This window comes from Pelmatolapia mariae, linkage group LG6 (assembly GCF_036321145.2).
Source record: "Pelmatolapia mariae isolate MD_Pm_ZW linkage group LG6, Pm_UMD_F_2, whole genome shotgun sequence".
Classification (NCBI taxonomy): Eukaryota; Metazoa; Chordata; class Actinopteri; order Cichliformes; family Cichlidae; genus Pelmatolapia; species Pelmatolapia mariae.
The window spans coordinates 12,459,257-12,475,910 of NC_086232.1; the positions used below are offsets into that span (position 1 = coordinate 12,459,257).

At 38.6% G+C, this 16,654-nt stretch overlaps 1 protein-coding gene across 1 annotated transcript; it reads right to left on the reverse strand.

Annotated features, from left to right (window-relative positions):
• Positions 1-1,570: 1,570 nt before the first annotated feature.
• On the reverse strand, positions 1,571-6,496 carry LOC134629673 (uncharacterized). Its single transcript, XM_063477198.1, has 7 exons — positions 6,313-6,496; positions 6,113-6,217; positions 5,792-6,004; positions 5,354-5,695; positions 2,203-2,539; positions 2,055-2,112; positions 1,571-1,941 (listed from the first exon to the last, which is right to left on the reverse strand). Exons 1-7 carry the CDS (start codon positions 6,494-6,496, stop codon positions 1,708-1,710), a joined length of 1,473 nt encoding a protein of 490 aa, XP_063333268.1. The 3' UTR covers positions 1,571-1,707.
• Positions 6,497-16,654: the final 10,158 nt, after the last annotated feature.

The window sequence follows — 16,654 nt, forward strand, 5'->3', positions numbered from 1 at the left end:
TTTTTAAGCAAAATCGTTTTTTATTTTGTTCTCTTCTGGGCTCCAGCAGCTACTGAGTAAGGATGCCGTGGTTAGCTTGATGGACCTCAGCTGTGCTGGCCAGCCTTCCCCTTCACAAAAAGTTGCTAAAAAAAAAAAAAAAAAAAAAACCAGCACAGTTCTGGAAAAACAGTCTTTGGACAGATGAAACCAAGGTCAAGTCAACCTCTACCAGAATGATGGCACGAAAAAAGTATGTAGAAGGCGTGGAACAGCTCATGATCCAAAGTATATCACATCATCTTTAAAACATAGCAGACGTCTTCCAGTGGATCAAACATTCAATGATTTAAATGATATTTTGCAGAAATTAAATAACTGAAAATAAAATGTCCATTTCTAATAATTGGTTAAAAACTCTTTGCTGGCAATGACAGCCTGAAATCTTGAACTCATGGACATCACAGGATGCTGGGTTTCCTCCTTTTCAATGCTAGATCTTTACTGCAGTGGCTTTCAGTTGATGTTTGTTTGTGGGCCTTTCTGTCTGAAGTTTAGTCTTCAACAAGTGAAATGGATGCTCATTTGGTTCAAAATCAGTTGTCTGACTTGGCCATTAAAGAATATTCCACTTCTTCGCTTTAATAAACTGCTGGGTTTCTTTGGCATTATGTTTTGCGTCATTGTCCATCTGTATTATGAAACGCCGCCCAATCAATTTGACTGCAGTTTTTCTGGATTTGAGCAGACAGTATGTCACTGAACACCTCAGAATTCATTCAACTGCTTCCATCCTGTGTCACACGATCAATAAAAATTAGTGTCCCAGTGCTAATGGCAGCGATGTATGTCCAAGCCATCACACTGCCTCCGCCGTGTTTTACATACATATGTTTTTCATACTGTGTGTGAAGACGTCCACAGTGGTGTTCAACCCACTGTATTAAAGCTGGAAAATTCATTGTGGTAATCCTCAGAGCCCAGCTTATAAAAAATGTTTCCCTGTCCAAATATTTATGGACCTTACTGTATATATACCAGTGGCAAAGGGCAGTGCTAGGTGGTAATACGCTGTCTGACAGCTTGGATAGACTCCAGCCCCTCCTCGAAACTAAAATGGATGGATGGAATATGCCGTCTGGAAAAATATTATAAAATTGTCTAGGAACGAACTCAAACATCTAAAATAGTAGAAACGCTTCACATCAAAACTAGACTATCTAAAATCAACAAATGTAAAACTATACAAATGTGTTTAATATACAGCTTGGAATGAATTCTGCAATTTTGCATTGTGACGATATCACAGGCTATAATGCAGTGAGATTCGCAAACATGTCAGTGTCCTCTGCTATAACAGCACATCTATACACACGAGGGGCATCCCCACAGCAAACATTACAGCTGTTGTATCCCTTCTTTCTTGGAGTTATATTGTTGAACACCCTTTCATTGTGTGTAATTGCTCTCAATGTCAGAAGAGGGAGACAAAAGGCAGATTAACTTTTACTATGATTGTTTTTTTTTTTTTTTACATGACCACGAATTATTACATTAACACGAGTAACATGTGAAGCCAATCAAACTGGCTAATCTAGTTGTGTTGAATACAGAAAAAAGGTATAAATAATGTGAAATATAGATTCAAGTACGACGCACAAAAATTTAAATGAGAGGTGCAGAGGTGTGTTAAATGGCTTGTTCACCACAGTGTACTTCTGCAGGTCTTTAAGTGTCGTCTGTTTCTGTTGAAATGACAACAGATTCTCCATCAGAGCTCGTTTCATGTCTAAACATCACAGCAGCGTAATCAGCATGCTGCTCTTCTCTGGGCTGAAGTGGCTCTATGGTGGAAAAAAGAGGATCTGTGTGGTTTTTGAAGATGTAGACTTTGCTGTAGTGGACTTCATCCTCCACCTGTGGTTGAGCTAAGACGTCTTCACACGCAGGATCAGGATTTAGCTGAGAACAAAAAGCGATACATCATAATACACTTAAAGATTTGACTCCTTTGACTCTGTAAGACAGATCATTAAGTATGAATATGTGTTTTCCATCTCTTCAGTAATCTTTACCTCCACTACTTTGTTTGATGTTTCGTTTGTGGGAGACTGACTCGTAGTCCACTTTTTTCTGATTATTAAGAGTAATAAACAGAAAAAATAAGTGAGTTCATGCCAGAGATTAAATGTTTTGCTTTGCATCAAACACACTGTTGCTTACCTAATCAAAAAGAAGAAAAAGAGAAGCATTAAAATCAGAATTATTACAGAAACTCCTCGTGTGCATGTTCCTGTGATACTTTGGACAGTGAGAGTCTTTGGAGCAGAGCTGATATCTTTGTTGGTTTTCACAGCACAGGAGTAGCTTCCTGCATTCTCCCTGCTGACTGGGTCTAGGATCAGATGTTTGTTCTGGTTCTCTCTCGGGGTCAGAGGTCGACTGTTCAAGTACCAAATGTAGTTTGTGTTGTCAGTCAGAGGACAGCTGGTACTGCAGGTCAGTGTGACTCTCTGACCCTCTGTCACCACTGCAGAAGGACTCATCTTCACTCTCAACTCTGAAAGAGAAACATTAATAATGACAGATGTTATATGTTAAGATGAAACATTACAGAACTGCAACATGTGCTAGAGACTGAATCTGAGTGAGTTAAGCCAAAAAGCAGACTCTTTAATCCCCCATGCACTGATAAAATCTAACATTGACTTAAGTTCTGTACTTTTATGACATTTACGAGGGAATAGTTGCTTCTTTTTTTTTTAACTCCACACCATGTACAGTGTATGACAGCCTGAGTTATTATTTACTTTATCCTACCATTTCATACTGCCTGTCCAGTTGCTTCTTTTTTGTGGGTCTCCACCTTGACTTTTGTCTTCAGCAACTGAAACTTGCATTGTGCTTTGGGTCTTTATGTCATGATCCTTGGTTTTATACCCAGTGTTTTCTGTTTTGGACTCAGTTGCCTTTTTTAAAAAAAAAATTCTGTCTGACTTCGTTCTAGTTTTAGTTTTAACATTACCTTTGCTTATGCTTGGTTGTCAATCTTGTGTTGTATTCAAGATTTCTTTGTTAGATATTCTCAAGTTTTTCCTGCCCTCCTATGTACTCTTTGCCTAGTCTGTGTTTCTTTTATGTTTTCCATGTTAAGTCAGTTTTAACTTTGTGTTTAGTTTGCCCTGTTTAGTTTGTGTTTCAGTCAGTGTTAGTCTCCTGTTTTATTTTGATAGTTTCTTGTCCTGTGTGTTGTGTTCAGTTTTGCTTCCCTTGTCGTTGGGCTGACTTATTTGGCCTGTGCATTGCTTTGCCCAGTTGTGTATTTCCTGTTAGCTAGTCAGTGTCTGTGTTTCAGTTAGTTTACTCAAGCTGTGCTCTGCTTCTAATTTGGTTCAATCAGTAGAGATGGGCAAAGCAAGGCTTCGTGAAACAATGAACCAATGGAAGAATTTGGCTGCGAAACAATCTGAGACCCATCTCCACAGTGACATCTGCTGGCCAATTTGAGTATTGCCACAAATTGATAATGCTGTTCTGTGAAACAATGATGCAGACAAGCACTATTCCAAACAAAAATACTTATTAAACCAGACTGTCAATGATGGTGAATAACACATGTTTTGGATAAATCCCCACACAAACATGGGAAGAAAAAATATTGAGACTGTTAAAGACAGCTGCTGGCTTTGATCGTAATAAACAGTGTGCTTCAACAAAAATATCCCTCTGTTTGCATTCTTGTTGCTCTCAATAATTCACTTTATAAAGTAAAACATATAGAGAAAAGGATGATGTAGTTAATGTAATAATCACAAGTTTTTAGCTGTTTTTGTCTCAGTCAGCTTTGTTTTTTACTCACAGGACTCAAACGCTGGATGTGTTTGGTTGATTTTTTAATTTTGTAGGAGGCTCCTGGCCGCCACCTGGCTCTCAGGATCTTGTTAACGAGTGACGGGAGAAGGGAGCGGGAGATCAACAGACGGATTGGTGCTGTGGCTGCAGTGATGCAGACGCTGCACCAGTCTGTTGTGGTAAAGAGAGAGCTGAGAGAGCTGAGCGAAGCTCTCAATTTACTATTCAATCTACGTCCCTACCCTCACTTAGGAGCTGTGGGTAGTGACCAAAAGAACGAGATCGTGGTTACAAGCGGTAGAAATGAGCTTCCTCTGAAGGGTGGCTGGCCTCTCCCTTAGAGACAGGGTGAGAGGTTCAGTCATCCGGGAGGGCCTCAGAGTACAGCCGCTGCTCCTCTACATTGAAAGGAGCCAGTTGTCCCACCGGGAGGAGGCCCTGGGGCGGACCCTGGACACACTGGAGAGATTACATCTCTCAGCTGGCCTGGAAACGCCTTGGTGTTCCCCTGGACAAGCTGGAAGAGATGGCTGGGGCGGAGGTGGATGGATGGATAAGAGTTTGTGTCATCAGGTAAGTTCTACACACTGTCAATCAAAGGCAGAAGGGGGTGTAGTTTTAGCTTTTATTGTTAACAATTAAAAACTATCCATCCATCCATCCATTCACTTCTGCATATCCTTTTCAGGGTCGCGGGGGGCGCTGGAGCCTATCCCAGCTGTCATAGGGCGAGAGGCAGGGTACACCCTGGACGGCCAGTCTGTCGCAGGGCTAACACACAGAAACAGACAACCATTCACACTCACATTCACTCGCACATTCACACCTAGTGGCAATTTGGATTATCCAATTAACCTTAAAAACTATTTAAATGAAAATACTAAATGTCTTTTCCTTCTTTAAAAAAAGTTAACATTTATCAAATTTTTATTGGTGAATTGTAACACTCGATTTCATGCACATCTTTAAACCATCCTCTGCTGAGTGACCTCTGAACCATGAAGAAACTTTCCTTAACTTTATACTGCTGTGAGTCAGAGATGAAAACTGTTTTATTTTCTTCTTGAAGCAGAGGTGGGTTTTTTTTATATTTAACAGCAATTGAGAGCAAAAATAATCATGAAAGAGAGTATTATTTTCTTTTGTGTGTGTGCGTGTAATAAACAGAAGCTGTAGTATCAAAAAAGTAATTCAATAAATAGATATAACTCTGAAGCAGCAGGTATGCCACCTGTCGAAACTGTGGTGAAGGGTAGTTTGTCTGAACATCTGTGGACCCGACTATATATAATATTTAAACTAATATAATTATCTAAAATAGAAGCCAACTTTTACTTTTGGTATTTTAACTGTAGTTATGTTTCATAAAATGCACATGATTTTAATTAAATCTAAACCTTCTATTGTAAGGGAATATTTTAACATTGTTATAGAACAAAAAAGGATCTGAATATTTCTTCCACCTCTGCTCCTGTTCAGACATTAATGAGTAAAGTCTGCTGAGTGAGGAGTTTAGATTTACCCGTGACAATCAAAAAGACTCCAGGCAGATCAGACTGTGTCCATCTTGTATGATCTTTCTTGAATCTGAATGTGTATCCTCCTGAGTCATTCTTCTTCAGGTTGTTGATGGTCAGGATGTGTTGGTTCTTCATGTTGTCCTGATACTCCACACGACCTGCAGCCTCAATCAGCTCTTCAACTTCCACTTTATCTTTTCTCCATTTTTTACTCCAACATTTAAACTCTGGCTTCATGTTATCAGGATGTGAGTATTCACTTGTGATGTTCACTGAAGATCCTTCCAGAGCACAGATTCTCCTGCTGACATAATTCACTCTCCAGCAGTTTTTATCCTGAACACCTGAAAAATAGATGGAAGATTTAAAGCTGTTTGACTGGTCTGTATTTCAGCACTTGAGTTATCATTATTAGTTGACAAAATATATTTAACACTTACAAACTTCCTTAGATTGAAGATGTTTGTGACCTTTAACTGTACAAGAGAATGTGTCATTTGAAGATTTTTGAGTTGAATAATGTTGATTCTCATGATAGTTTTGTTTGTTGTGATACCACATGAAGACAGTTTGATCATCAGTCAGGTTACAGCTGGTGTTACAGGTCAGTGTGACAAACCCGGAGATGGAAGAAGCTCTTTGAACATGAACCTCTGTTCAAAAAGGATAAATACATTTCTTGTTACTATATGTGATATAATCATACATCTTATTTGAGTCATATACATGTATTGTTTAAACAAATATGATATAAACTTCACGTCTGGGGTATGTGATGGAGCACGGTTCATCGACTGATGTCTGTTTATAAGAACAAATGTTTCCATAAGCATAAGTCACACTGAAGCAGGTCTGTGTGATGGAATCTGAACAAAAAGACTTGAGGTTAAATATTTGTACATAGATTCTTTTTAAAGGGTTTGCTGAAGAGTTTGTAGCAACAATAAACATCATGACTCACCCACAGAGACTTCAGGGGCTCTGAGATCCTCGTAGCCTTTGACAGCACAGGAGTATGTGACTGCTTCCTCACTGCTGAGCAGCTCTTGGTACCAGGGAGACCAGTCCTCATAGAGAAACTCTCTGTTCTTGTACCAGATGTAGGCTGCAGGCTTTCCAATCAGAGGACAGCTGCTATTGCACATCAGTGTTACTGTCTGTCCCTCTGTGGCAGGAATCACCTTTACCTGCAGCTCTGAGAGGATGATGGATAACAACTTATATAATTATGTCATTTGGAAAGTAATAAATGAGTAAAAGTCACTGTACCTGCAACAACTTGAAGAGTAATTCTATTGAGCCAACAGAGTTGTGGACTGTCTGTAGTCTTCATACAGCAGTAAGCCTTTGCATCACTCTCTCTTAGATCATTGATGGTTAAAGTTGGGTTTTTCTCTTCAGACATGTTGTACGTTACACGTTGTCCATCCACAGAGAGCTCACTCTGAACATAATTTCCATCCCAGCCTATACTGAACCATTTTCTGCTTGAAGTCAGATGTTGATGTGAGCAGTGCAGATCCACTGATGAACCTTTGAAAGCACAGATCCTGGTTTCTCCTCCATTAACACCTTCAACAGAAGGGATTTAATAAATGTTTTTATCTTATTAATATGTCTTTATTATTAATCACTTAATAATTTTAAGTACTTTACATTAGGAACTAATCTAATCTAAAATTTCTCATCTGTTAAAAAATTTCTCAACTTTTTTAAACTTTTTGACTTAAGTTAATATTAACTAACTATTTTTACATAAGGACTCACAAATAATCTCAGATACCTGAAATGTAAAAGATGAGACCCATCAACAGACGACCAGCATCTCTCAACTCCATTGTTGTTTTAGTCCAGACTTTGAGCGTAAAGCTGACAGTAAAAGCTTGAACCATAAAGACAAAGTAAGTCATCGGTCAAACTAAGCAGTACTCTTTGTCAGAGCGAAGGGTGAGGGGGGACTTCTGGTTCATATTCTTTGGTTTCACACATCATGCATCTTTGAAACTAAAACTAAACTTGCTTCCTCTTCCTTTAAATCTTTTGCATTCTTAAATGCTTTGTGTTAGCATGAGTGATATTTTAATTTACATTAATTGATTTCCTATCTAATGATTCTTTTGTTTTATTTACTTGCTGCATGCAGTTGTGATTTGAATGTGTTAAATATTCAGTTTATTAAATATATTGAAGTTGTTCATCAGAAAGTTGTGGAGGTGTTAAACTGCTGAGCATGTTTGAGTATAACAGTTTACAATGTAAACACACAGCTGGAGTGATGCAGACTTTAATCTGCTGCCATTTTTATCTTTTCTTTTTCAAAATATTAAACAATGTGATATCGGGAACACGTTATTTAAAATATCCTTAATAAGTGTTCGAGCTCTCAGATTGAATTGTATTTCCCATTTCCATGAACGTTTCCTTTTACATCCCGCTTTTTGTGTAAAGCTGACAGTAAAACTTTGAAACAAAAGACAACAAGTAATGCATTGGTCAAACTAAACACTCTTTCTCTGCAGACTGAAGGGTGAGGGGGACAAAATGACTTTGTTTTTTCTTTTCTTTTAAGAAGGAACTGGTTTCACACTTTGTACAGCTTTGAAACTAAAAACAGATTTCCTTCCTCTTTGTCTCTTGCCTTCTTGTATGCTTTCTATCAGCATGAAAAAGTTACTTTCTTATTCATTTATTGTTGCAGCCTGTCTCTTGTTGCTTTCTTTAAGATATCCATATGCAACCAGTGTTTGAGTTGTCTGATTGAATTGCATTCTGGCTTTGAAGAGTTAACCTTAATTTATGATTGTTGCTTCCCTGTAGTGGTTGAACTTACTGCAGACTTGGTTATTCCTGTTTCTTTGATGTCACTTTACTGAGTGTGGCTCAACAGTCAAAACTTGTGGCAGGCTTTAATCTTTTTTAGCCACACCCAGAAAGGATAAATGGAATTCAACAAAATGAAATGAAACACTATCATACATAGTGGAGCCAGTTGAGGTGGTTTGGGCATCTGACAAGGATGCCACCTGGGCGCCTCCTGGGTGACGTGTTCCGGGCATGTCCCACCGGGAGGAGGCCCCGGGGCAGAGCCAGGACACACTGGAGAGATTATATCTCTTGGCTGGCCTGAGAACACCTTGGTGTTTCCCCGGACAAGCTGGAGGAGGTGGCTGGGGAGAGGGAGGTCTGGGCTTGTCTGCTTAGGCTGCTGCCCCCCGGGGACCTGGCCTCGGATAAGCAGAACAAGATGGACGGATGGACTATCACATATTCTTTAATGAAAAATAAGTACTGTACTTGTTCCTGTGTCACCTTCAAGATGAAACTAGATAATTTTGGGGGAGTTCTTGAAGTTGCTTAGCAGTTCAGGACATGTCAACCAGAGGACGCCCTTATAGCTCTTCATCTCAGCAACATTTTGAATTGTTCTCTGCCTACTTCTTGTCAAGTTCACAGTACAAGATAAGTGAGGTGCAAATATCTGCAGTCATTTCATTATCTTATGTTGCAAGTTTTCGGTAGCTTTTCTTTTTTCTGTTTTTTTTTTACATTTTAAATGATTACGTAAAAAATGGTGGATCAGTAGTTATAGTGTAAATAATCAAGCTTAAAAGGAACCAATTTTACTTGTATTTATTTTCTATCACTTGTATACTGTTACAGTGGTGGATGCCCAAGATTTAAATAATAAATTCAACATCCTATAAGTCAAAAGCTCAGGTTTTGGCCTTTTGCCTTGATTTTGGATAGTTTTACTTGTCTGTAATCAGATTATCAGCTCCACTTCTTGAAGAAATGCTAATAATTTGAATTTTTACAGGTAATATTTAACAAATCATGCCGTATTTTCAAGAAGTCATTTCCTTCAGTGTATTTTACAGTAAAATAGAAATAACAACTTTAATACCTCATGTATATTGCGTATGTATATGGTTCTATGCGGTGTTTCCATTGCTGTTCCTAGGACTGCACTCTTCTGTACAGAAACCTCTGATGTTGTGCCTGGAATCTGCTGAAGCCACTCTTCCCGGTTTGGGGTGGCAGCTCCTCATGCTCCTATTACCATTGAGACCACTTTGGACTTTACCTTCATAATCTCCTCCAGTTGGTCCTTCAGCCCCTGGTACTCCACGATTTCGCTGTGTTTCTGCTTTCTTGCTGTTAGCTGTGATTGACACAATTATCACAACTGTGTTCTTCTGGTCCTTGTAAAACACATCTTGGCCAACAGTGCTTCATTCCCATGGCATTTGTAGATGTTTTTAAATGTTTTACTGTTACTATGTAAAGGTTATCGTATATAGTAGTAAAGTAGTTAATATTTCAACAATGTCAGGACTGAAATACTATCTTCTGTCATGACTTATTAAGTTGCTAGTTAATCAAGTTACCAGTAAAATGATTAATCGCAGCCAGAGATTCACAGTAAATACCCCAACAAGCTTTAATGCATCTATAATAAATTATCTGCTGATTCCTGTGTGTCACTTGAACTGCATGACACTAATACTGACCCATGGTCAGTGTAAAATTAAATCCTACCTGTCTGAGCAAAGTCTGGCTCCTTTAATCCTGGATGAGAAACTGTGTGTCTGTGCTGAACCATTTATAAAATCTTCTTGATGCATGCTCAATCATCCAGGTAAGTAAATCTCCAAAAGTTGATTCTGTTCATCTGAACGTAGCGTTTTGTGGGAGAAATATTTCGTCACTCATCCAAGTGACTTCTTCAGCCTGAGCTGACTGCAGGTTTCCCCAGTCTTATAAACAGTACATTTGCATAATGACTGAAACCAGCCCACTGAAGGAACAATGGGCTGGGAGGTCAGTTCCTTAATCTTAATTATGCAAATTCTCATGACCATTGATCAACAACCACTGACCAAAACCCACTAAAGGGTTGAATTTTGCTGTCACACCGAGACAAATCCCGCTAGTGGAACTAATCACAGCCACAGAAACAGCAATTCGTAACAACAATATTGGAGAAGTGGAAGCAGAGCAACTACGGACGAAAGTTTCAGCCTGTCTCAGCAATGCAAAGCCCCCAGCATCTAACATCACCATGGAGGAGAGGAAGGCACTCACATCACTTAGTGATGACAACAACATTATCATCCTTCCGGCTGACAAGGGTCGGTGCACAGTATTGCTAAACCAGAAAGACTATCATGAGAAGTGTTACGGGTTCGAAATTGAGGACGAGAGTAAAACAATGATGGTCCAGAAGAGGTCGGTCAAACAATTGATTTTAATGAATGCACGCAGCGTGGAGAGGTGCAAACTGCAAAACAGTTGTACATCTCTACCCAAAATACACTCTAGATTGCTTTTATAACATCAGGGTATTGTAACGCCCCTTCTTGCGTTTACAAGCACATAATTTGCATGTACAAAACATCCATGTATTTTAAGAGATAACTGCAGACACAGAAGTTCCCCATCCATCCAAATATGGTGAAGATCTCAGGCCTTTGAGGTCCCCATGGACTGGACATCCTTTCGTCACCTGTAACTAAGCAAACTCAAATACCACAAGAAGCTGAATACATTCAGGCCTTTGCTCAGCTACTATTTTACTGTAACAATATACTCAGGCTCTGAGTTATGATATATATATATATTAACTCAATCATTTTAAAGTAGTTATAACTGCACCTGTAATAAACATGTTAATATTTGATTATGATAACCCCTATAATATAACTTATAACATAATGCCAGCAGCTTCAATAAACACTTTGATGAAATGATAATTAATGTAATGTTAAGGATGCTGGTTATATACAGTTCAGCAGTGACCTAATTTCTTTAAATATTACAATTCCCTCTCTTGATGTCTCTCCAGAGACATCACCACACCATTTCCTTGGGTCACTCCTCGACCCACTCTGTCACCTCTACATCCATTAATGGCATCATGGGCCCCGAAACCACCATTCCCAGGTCCACTTCCTTCGCTCTGACCCTCTCTAGCCGTCCTCTGACTCAGCAAATCAGAAAACCACCTCATGTCCTCTAGGTGGTCCAGTAATAAAACACCAGCTCCCACTTAAAAACACTTCATGCTTAAGTGGTCTCTGCTCCTTTTCTGGGTCCCTCTCTAGTGGAAATCTTCTCCTGTAAGGGATAAAAAACAAACAGCCTCTCTCTGCTACACCTTACTAACCTACTGTGTTCATCTAAGGTTCCTGTCATTATTCAAAGTTGGTTGACAATATCATGTTCTGGGCTCTATCCACTATATTAACTTTACCTAATCTCAATACTCTTTATGTGTGTGAGCAACACTTTTAGCTTTATTAAACACAGAGTAAAATACACACCATCCCCCTGTCAGCCTAAATCTCCGCTAAAAAGCACACTTCAAAGTTTTCTATCAGGATTTACGCCTCTTTTGGCCTCAAGCATATACATAACATGCAAAAGTTACTGTTAATACCAGTTAGACAAGTTTCCATTATCTACAACATTTTGTTTCACCCGACTCAGTAGTTGCTAAGCAGAAACAAAGCACCATGTATTCCACCTTTACCCTGTAAAACAAATCCATTTCATGATTGTGTCTGTAAGCATGTTTTGCATTCATTTATTACACTCCACGCCATTCCTGCCAGTTAGGAGCTGTAAATTTAAAAGCTACATAAAGTCCAGGCCTTCGGCCTGGCCTATATTTAAATCATGTGTGTTTGTAAGCGTGCATGCAATTAACCTGCTATGTTCTCATCTTCCCTCAACATGTATCACCTGGACACTCTCGCCAGTGAAGCTTAAGACCCTTTTGGACGGAACATGAACTCTAAACAAGCACAGTTATGCTTTGTGTCTGAAATTAACTCAACCTGTAAATAGAGACATCACTGTTATCACAAACATATTCAATACTATTAAAATAATACTATACAACATGTTATTAATGCAGTCATCATAAGGCAGATTATATGATAGCAATAAAAATCTCTAAATCCCCAATCCCAACAGGTCCTGTTTTTAAATCTTCCCTGACTTTCCCTTCAAGTTCTGCTTTCTTAGTACAATAATTAGGTCCTCCTAATCCCATTACATCTGCCATATTGATTCCTTCATGTGTAAGTGTCAGATTTCGAGCATCTAAAACTTTACTCAGTCTCTGTTGTGCTAATGATGTCATAGTGAACGCCTGCAAGTTCACATAAGCCACCACACTATGTTAGTCAGAACTTTTAGTGAGTATTCTCTCCCTACATATGCTGTTTCCTATATTATTTTGGCCACCCTTGCTGCATGCTGTGCACATTTAGGGTGCCTTGCTTCTGTTGGACTCAACCTTATGTTAACCTACATAAGTACCTGTCTTAAGAGCGACCTCTGCACAGCTCAGACGCCAGTTGCAAGAGCTCTCTAACATTAGAATCATCAGCTGTGACTTATATAGTGTTATTTCGGTACTTTATACTTCACACAGTTTTGAACGTTGTTTATATGGGGAGTTCCTCTTTTTGTGTCTATATCTATTAATATGCCTTGTGCACTAAAGCTTCCTGTTTTTTCAGTCTGGCTGAGCACTTGTTTGTGAGTAAAAGGTGGCCTTGCTCTACAAGCCAGCCTTCATTATTAAAGTACATAAAACAAGATAATGGGCAGGTTCATATTAAAAATATAGCTTTTATTCCTAACACCAGTCCCCGTTTTTTCATTTCTCCCCTGAGAAATGAACTAATTCCTAGTTTATGACATTTAAGTTTACTTCAATACATTCCCATTTAATTTTATTTATATAGCGCCAAATCACAACAAAAATTGCCTCAAGGTGCTTCATATATACAGAGAAAAGCCCACCAATCTTGTGACCCCCTATTGAGCCAGCACTTTGGCAACAGTGTGAAGGAAAAAACTCCCTTTTAACAGGAAGAAACCTCCAGCAGAACCATGCTCAGGTACGGGCAGCCATCTGCTGCGACCGCTTGGCGTCAGCTAACAGAGACTTTTGAAGAGAAATACTTAATATTTAATAATCCACATTTCACTATTCTATTCCTCCGTTCAAATTTTATTCTGTATTGTTCTTTATTTGTTATTATTTATGTTTAGATTGTTTATTGCTAGTCTTGGTTTGTTGTTGTCTGATTGGGAGCTGACATGGTCTCTATGGATAAGCGTCTTTTGGTGGGGTAGCATCAGGAGAGAAGCTCCAGAGAGGCATCTTTCATGTTAAACACTAAAATATAACAAAAGAGATCTTCTCAACGTGTTGTATATTTTTAATATTTCCTTATTATTTTGTCATAAAATAAATCAACTTAAGCTGTGTGACAGCACCTTGCGTTTACGCCGGGCTGTGAACTGCCCTGAAGCTACACCCCCTTTTACCCCATTTATTTCTCAATCTTAGTTTAAACTATTCCTGACCTTCTCCTTCTCTCATCTGATCATCTCAAGCACGTCCTGTACCAAATTTGCTTCCTCTTTTCAAGTCCCACATTTAATTACAAGCTCTAATACATTTGCCCTATATGGCTGTTCCGACGTGTTTCCTGTCAACTTAACAGAGTTATTCTCAAAACTCAGAGCTGAGGTTCCCCTTTCCTAAGTCTGTATGTTCTACAAGAAAGCAAGTCGGTAAACAAGTTTATCATCACAAAGGTTGTTAGGTAAAGGTCACGTAGACATTTGCTTAGTAACCCTAAAAGAGCACATTTCATGTAGCTAATCACATATATTAAGACCCCCCTTTTTGTGACACATCTCATGTGTTACAAACTCAAAATCCTTCACTCAGGTTAGGGAATTAAAAGAAGAGTTAATCATATCATATTAGGTATAGATGCTCCGGGCCTTCAAACCTGTGTTTAAGGAATGAAATCAAATTAATCATCATGTCAAAATCCCTTCTTGGCTCCATCCACAGCCTGCATCCTTGAAACGTCCTATAAACAAAAGCCTGTGTGTTAACCAGAACATCACCTTTTATACTCACTTTCTCCACTTATGATCCAACCTGTGTTATAAAACAAAACTTAAAACATAACAATTATCAGTCATGTGTCCAACCTTAGTCCAGTCTTTTGTCAGTGTCCAGTCGGTCCAACCTATGGTCTGCCTGGTCCGTCCATTCACCCACACATTCACTCACACGCATTAACATCGGATATTGGTAGACTTCCGCACGAATAATCAGATTTTCCACTTTCAGCAAACTCAGTGTATTTATATAATCATTTATTTTCTTTTTACTCGTTTCTTAAGAAGATAGTTCTTTATACTTTTAGACTGGATTGGCTCGCTGCAATCCTCTTAGACAGGGACCCACAATCTGACCCATTGTAATTCGGAAAAGGTCACCTTACTTTTTGTTTTCCTGAGACTATTGCCGGCGCCGTTATTCATTGTTGTCTTTTGCAGGCCTGCTTAGAACAAAAATGAGAAAAAAAAGAGAGCTGAGTATTAGCTCATCAAAGTACAAAACAAAATCACCTGACAGGTTTTTTCTTTATAAGTGCACTGTTACAAAACCCCTTAAACATGTCCATGTTTATTAAAACTCCCTCTTTAAAAATAAAACAACAACCTCCAAAATCTTCAACAATCTTAAATTTCAGCCATAGAACACACCCAAAACGTAAAAAGCTACACCGTTTCGTACACAATATCCCCCTTTAAGCACTTTACCAAACTCACATTCAACCTAAGATATAAACACATTATAACAATGTGTCAACACTAATTTATAAACCTCTTAATCAACTTTACACCTCTCAACTGTCTACATTGCTTCCTTTCCTCAAGGCCTCAATCACACACACACAGCAAGCTCCTCTGTCATCACTCACATTAGCTCTCCAACTAATTTTCATACTCAGTCACAAGATAAATACATGTTTAAACCTTATCACATTATTCAATTATTTTCATTTTCTTTCTATACTAATCACTTGTTTTATCAATCAGTGCAACAGCGCTCCTAAGTCACCCTTTTAAAACTGCTTTAATACTTTTCTTGTGTTTTTTCCATCTTTTTAAATCTTTCCATCAATTTTATTAACCATTCACACCATTCTCTCACTCATACAAGCAGCAAGCAGATCTTCATTGCATATGCTTATGTTCTTAACCAGGTTTATTCAATGTCTCTATGCATTAAACTTCATGAGCTTGTCTTTTTAGAGTTAATGCATTTTCTGTTTGTGTGTGTTATTTATGCATCTATGGCTTCGCAGTCTTTCAAACTCCTTCCCAATTCTCCAGTTAAGCAGTCAGTTTTTTCTTTCCCCGAATTACTAACCCTCTATTTTAATTTCCCACCTTAAATAAGCACTCCTAATCTTCAGCCAGGAGCTAGGGCCTGTTTTCCAGGTTCATGGACACATGATTCTGTGAACAATTCAACCAGAGACTTGCCTTAACATATCCATTGGCGTTAACCTACAATTTTCTTCCAACTGCTGGATCTGGAGAGTTGGTCCGGGTCTGCTTTGCTCCTAAAAATAACAAACTAAGACATTTGCATTATTATCACGGGTGCCTAAACGACCCACTAAACCACCCATTTCTCTTTCTCTAGTCAAAATACCAATTATGTCATGTATGTAAGCGTGTTCTTCCTTGCGTTATGTGGTCATGTAAATGCAGTGTAAGCTGTTTTCTTCATTGCATGCCAGGTGATCATCTTAATTAAGTGTAAGCAGTTTCTTCATTGCATGAGTGTAAGCTGCTTCTTCATTGCATCCTTATGTATTTATTGCATTTTCATGTATTCATATTTAATTAATGCATCTTTTCACTGAGCTCTACATTCAAACTATCTCACTTCTGATTCATTTCAAAAATAATCTCACATGTAACAATTTATATATGTGTGTTTTCTATTCATTAATATAATTGTCAGTTATTTTGATTATCTTTTCCTTTTGTATTGTTTACCTCTTTGTTGTGCTGTGGTGGACATCCCTAAACAATCACAAGTTCAGGGTTCAATTTCAATCCAATCATCTCTATCTTCTCGCAGTCAAACTCGTCCAGCTTCATCTCTCACTGGTCCTTTTCATTCACAGTGTCCTGTTCGGGCTTCAGAGCTCCAGCAAACACAGTGTGTTTCTTCTCTGTTTTGATCTTTCAGTATTTCCTCTTCCTTCAGTCTTATTTTCATTTGCTCTGTTTTCTTCTCCATTCATCTTTTCAGTCTTTTCTTCCAAGATTGCTCCAGGCTTGGCAAATATGACAGTCAGTGCCTTCAAGCAGACATATCACGCTGTTCTTCACCAGCATGCATGTTGCATCACGTGCTTTCTTCCATGCTGCTGGACTCATCAGTCGTTGTCAGTGTTACT